At 35.2% G+C, this 6,054-nt stretch overlaps 1 protein-coding gene across 1 annotated transcript; it reads right to left on the reverse strand.

Annotated features, from left to right (window-relative positions):
- Positions 1 to 241: 241 nt before the first annotated feature.
- On the reverse strand, positions 242 to 685 carry LOC144477163 (uncharacterized). Its single transcript, XM_078194651.1, has one exon. The coding sequence runs from the start codon at positions 683 to 685 to the stop codon at positions 242 to 244; it is 444 nt and encodes a 147-aa protein (XP_078050777.1).
- Positions 686 to 6,054: the final 5,369 nt, after the last annotated feature.

Here is a 6,054-nt window from a genome sequence, read left to right on the forward strand (position 1 = left end):
TCAAATTATCCTTTAATATCTGCATATATTTATATTTATCTAATATACCATCAATAATGACGAAGTTTGCAACACCACTGGCCGCCATACATCCTCATACCATTATCGATCCACCTCCATGCTTCACGGTTGGACGTAGATTTTTAAAGTCCATCTCTCTATTTGGTTTTCTCGAAATTTTATAGCATCCATCGGAGCCAAATATGTTGAATTTACTTTCGTCCAAGAAAATAATGCGTTTTCAAAAGTCCTTGTCCTTGCTTACGTATCTTTTAGCGAAATTTAGTCTCTTCTGCTTATTAACTTTGCTAACAAATGGTTCCTTTCGGGGAATACGACCATGAAAATTATTTTCACGGAGGATTCCGCGACAAAGTTCCGGTTGAACTTGTTTCCCAAAGTTATCAACAACTAGTGTCGCAAGTTTTGGAGCCGAAATAGTTGGATCCTTTTTTATTTCAAGCACAATTACATTCTCTTCCCTTTTCGTTAATTTCTTTGGCCGGCCTGAACGGACTATATTCTGAAGAACTCCAGTGGTTCTTACTTTTTTTACTATGTAGTGAATAGTAGATTTACTTTTCCCTAATAACTGTGCTATTTCGGTATAGCTCTTGCCTTCATCGGGCCACTTAATTATCAATTTTCTATCAATGATGTTAGTTTCGGACTTTTTTGAACACATTATTAATACAAATTGCACAATCTTCTTAACACTTGCAGCACTGAACAGGGGAAGTGTGTAATATCAACTGAAGCAACGAATGTTTACAATTTGTCGAATTTAAGGATTGTTTTGTGTACAAGTTTCAAACGTTCAAATACTTTTGTGGCGTCCATTTAGCTGATGTCGGCAACACATCTTTCATAAGTATTGTTCACGTTATTGTAGGCGCTTGAAAGGTAACATATGTAACCGTGATACGTGTATGTTACTACAGGAATAAAAATATTTTGTAATTCATAATGGGTCTCATATTTATTTCGCGACAAACTTTTTATTTTGGAGCGTTCGAATACTTTCGTGACTCACTGTACAATCATTGTACAAGTAGCAATCATTATTGACTGAGATACTTAGAACTCAGAACTAGCTATTTGTGCTTTAAATTTTCCAAAGTGTTACACAATAATGTTAATATTTGATCAACATTTCTAAGAACATAATATTTGACTTACGTTACATGCTTGAGCTATTAAAAGTTATTTTCAATTCTGACACAAGTAAAATACGTTGCAGAAACAAAAATACTGTGTAAAACCACGTTTTTAAAATACATTATTGTCTATTACAGATGTTGAGCATTTAAGTTAAATTGAAGACCTTGTATAATTGTATTAAAGACTATTGGCTGATAGTATTGAAAACTATTGCAGCATTGTATTGAAGACTATTCTATAATTGAATTGAACACTATTGCATAATTCTATTGAAGGCTATTGCACAATTGAATTATAGTTTTTGGCATAATTGTATTGAAGACTATTCCATAATTGAATTGGAAACATTTGCATAATTGTGTTGAAGATTTTTGCATAATTATATTAAAGACTAATGCATCTATTCCATTAAACACTATTATATATATATACACATATGTTTATACAAAGGAAATTGCTGCACTTTCTTACATATATTACTCAAAATTGCAGTCAATAATTGCAAAACTTACAAGTGCAATCCGAGATCAAATCTTCAATAAGAAGATTATTCAGCAAAAGATATTACCCAAGACTAAAAAATATTGTTCCCATAACCATAGTTATTAATTCGTTAAAAATGTAATGCAATGTCAACATCCATTCCAGAGTCCATCTTCACGCGCGAGTTAACGCACACAGTAACGAAATAAAAGCCATAAAATGAGATTGCAGGTCGATTTCAATTTTTATCTGACACTTTCAAATAGCCATCTGTCCACGAAATATCGGTGGGATTGGAAACTCAATATCGTCATTATCGCCATTTTATTGCAGATTCTTTCACCGTTGCCGGTATCGCCCGATATTTGTTATTAACCGAGGACATACAATTTTAAGCAAGCACGGAGCTATCAATTTCGCTAACACCTTTACGGTATCGATCCAATTTCACGATTTTTTCCCGATCGGCGCGCGATGGTTGCTCCGAAGGCACAAGGAGAGCGACCTCTATCCGATCGGTTTATCTCGATTAGATCTCGCGATCGAGAGTCCGCCGATCGACGGTGTCAGTCGCGCGGAATTGTATATTGTTCCGTGTAAATTATGGAATAGAGATCTTAAGTATAATAGCATTGTATCGAGAATGTTGCCGGCCAGAAAAATGTAATCGCCGCGCTTGGATTGCCGTCCGAGTCCCGATACCGATTCGCGCGCGCGGCTTCCCTCGTCCGGCAATCTAGGAAATTGATAATGGAAGAGAGTCGTCGGCGAATTTTTATCTTACGGCCACGCTGAAAATCGTTCCGCGAGAGTCTCAATTTCATTTGGCGCGATCGCGATCCCGCGTCGACGATTTTACCCCGTAACGGCGAAGGGGAAACATCGACTGGACCGCTCGTTACAAACTTCACACTGCTAGCAAATATCGGCTAGAAATACTCGCCGTATTTTTATTAATTCATTAGGAACAAAGCAATGGAAAAATCTTTACAGATCTAACTATAGAACTTTGAAGAATTGGTAGCTATTGCAATAAAATCGTGGGACTAATCCTAGATCGTTTCTACGGGGTTGTCGGCGACAATATGTTTAAATCGTCTGCAAACGTGTAAATAAATACTAGAACTTGTTCCCCTAATTCATGCTGGACTTTATATTTTATATTTTAAATTAATAAATAATATTTTGATTATCAAGATTTTATTTCGAGTCGGTTGCAACTCTATGATGTTATTTACGTCGAAAAGTGGAAGGAGGTTATGTTCTAGGATTAATTCTGCAAATACTATAGCTAAATTAACGGATGTAAAATTCTTTTATAAATATTTTATCTCCTTGTAGTTTTAACTTATATTTCATTTTATTACTATACGTTTTCTATGCATTTATGCTTTAGGTATTTTCTGTAGCAGGTTTTGCAAGGTAGAAAAACATAACTACAATCAACTGTCATTTGCACGGATATCATTAGTGTCAATTGTACGACACTGTTGAAAACAAGTAATCAGCTTAAATCGATTACAATTAAAATATTAGTTGCTTTTATTATATGAATGATCTAAACTTAAAATTCTGAATGATAACAGTTATTTATTCAATATTAAAACGGATGCTTGCAATAAGACTGCAGATTTGTGTGCAGAATCAAAATGTTCGTGATTGCAAACTACCAAAGACAAATAGCATTTAGTTATATACAAATTTGGACAAATAGTTAACTTTACAACATAGTAATTAAGCATATAACAAGTACAACTTTGAACAATGCTATTAACAAATACAACATAACATAATAATATTTTTAAATCCCTTATAACATCTTCATTTCGTATTTTACTTGTAATTCTTCGCTATAAATGCATAAAATAATAACTAAGCAGACAATTGTCCGCATTTATGACAAAACTAAGTAAACAAAACAGTAACGTTCTCAGAAGTATTGAAAAATTTGATTATATCATTTATAATTCTAAATGATTAATAAAACCGAATGAAATGTCTGTATAGTTCTTGTTTCTTGCAACAGATGCGCAAGCTTTTATTTTCCATGAAGATCCGCGGCCAATCGTTGAAACAATGTTCGCTTTTCCGTGGCGACGCAAGAAGTCTAATAAGATTCGATCGAGCTCGAACACCGTGTAATGGCTCGGAATGAAAAAAGCCAAGGGACACCGTGAAAAACTTCCCTGTCATTTGTCCTTATTCACCCAGATTCTCGTCGATTAATTAGCATCGGCGTGATAAGCTGACGGAGGGATCGATTGTGACAGCGCTAGCGAGAACAGTGGCGGACGCAAGAAACGGCGCACAAGAAACTTATTATAATCCGTGGCTCGTCCAGGTTATTAGCATTCCGCTATCAATTATCCGGGAGCACGAACGTTCAAAATAACGACTGCGGAGAGACGCTCGCCACTGTTCCTCAGCCGTCGGCATCCTTCTTCTTCTCGTCGGCGGAGCGAACACGTTCTTTAATCACTTGGAGACATTTTCAGCTAGAACGTATTCGATCGTAAACCATAGCTCGAGGTTTTTTCTTCTCAGCGATTATCGAAAACGACGTAAGGAACAATATTTGATCTATTTGTTGCATAGAGCTCTGCGATAAATAAATTGTTAAAAGGAATATCGTTCGTATGAAATACTAGGAAATTTGCTAACGTAGAAAACAATATTTAATCGATTTGTTGCATAGAGCTCTGCGATAAATAAATTGTTGAAAGGATGGCCAAATGAATATTGTTCGCATAATATACGAAGAAATATGTCAACGTAGTATTTTAATTATGTTTGCGTTGAATGCGAGATCACCTTAGTTGTTACAAACTCAGTTTAATTATAACTGCTGTCGTGTTTGTTTATTTAGTTATTTCGTTATTGAGCGCGTTATGCAGTAATAAATTTCTGATGTTAAGATGTTACTGTTACTAGCAAGAATATTAAGATATTACTCGATAGTAAACAAAACGTGATTGCATAAAAAGAAATTAGTTATGAATGTTATTCTAAACGTATGAACATTTACGAATTTCATAGGAACAATTTTAGTATAATTTTGATCATTAATGTAGTAAGATTTATTCAGCCTACTACATTTATTTATCTTATTCATTCCACTACATTTATTTATCTTATTCATTTCACTACATTTATTTATTTCATTCGTTCTAATACATTTACTTATCTTATTCATTTTAATACATTGATTTATCTTATTCTTTTAAATACATTTATTTATTCTATTCATTATAATATATTTATTCACCTTATTCTTTTTAATACATTAATTTACCTTTTTCATTCGACTACAGTCATCTATCTTAATCATTGTAATACACTAATTGTAACATTTCGAAAACCTCTATTTCTCAAAAATATAAACAAAGGCAAGATCAAATCCAGCACCTACCTAAGTGCACCTTCTCGCATCGGTTGTTAAACTATATTTAATTTTTACTCTTCCCAATGCGTCCAAAGAAAGCCCTTCTCCCCTAACTGGCCTAAGTGGAATACTTCGTTGCGCAAACATCCTACATCTCCTTCACCTTTGTTCGAACCCCTTCGCCCCGCTTAGACCACATTCAGGTTAAAATGTCACGAAAGAATTCAGACGACGTCGTTTGCTTTTGGCACACCGTCGCCGATGGTGTTTAACGGATAGATTTAAGTGGTGCTCGAGGTATAATGTCACAGAAGTTGCCTCGCGAAAAGTATGCCCATCCTTGATCCGCGAGAACGGGAATACGCAGACGGTGTTGACCTAGCGGTATGTCGAGCACCACTTGTTGCCGTGTCGTACCTTGAGTACCTCTGTCAGTATACTCGGAGCTCTTCTGGTCACTCTCAAGATGGCCTCGAACTACTATCTCCTATTGACGGGCGCGATCGTCCTGTATTTACATCGGGTTAAACAGTTCCCGATAATCGTCGCTCGTTAATCTCCGCTTGTCTTCGTTAATCGAATTTATATCGTGCACACGTTGCGTTTGGTCGATAAGCTCTTTTTAACGCAGGGTGTGACATGCTATTTGTAACAGTACTTAACGCTTCGACTCGAAAAGCTTGGGCTGAGTTAACTGGGACCCTGAGTATAAATATTGTCATTTCACTGTCTAGTTTTTAATCTATAATTTTGTTTTCTTACATGTTGCATCGAATCAGCTTTATAAAAATAACTAAAATGTCTGAGGGTAGTACTTTAAAAAGTATGCTAATAAGAATAGATAAGTGAAATCATAAATGACCCTAAGCATACTTCAGTTATATTTTTAATGAGAAGGTCTATTGTTAGTGCGTTTGGACGGGACTTGGATTAATTGAGACACAAATCATAGATATTGCTAGTCGACTATCTAGTTTTTGATAATTAATTAACATTTTTACACTGTTTTCTTTATTCTTTTTATATTC

The sequence above is a fragment of the Augochlora pura genome, chromosome 11, assembly GCF_028453695.1.
Source record: "Augochlora pura isolate Apur16 chromosome 11, APUR_v2.2.1, whole genome shotgun sequence".
Lineage (NCBI taxonomy): Eukaryota > Metazoa > Arthropoda > Insecta > Hymenoptera > Halictidae > Augochlora > Augochlora pura.

Bases quoted from the DNA above. Each gene is read 5' to 3' on its own strand.
- LOC144477163 (XM_078194651.1), bottom strand. From the start codon at position 685: ATGTGTTCAAAAAAGTCCGAAACTAACATCATTGATAGAAAATTGATA.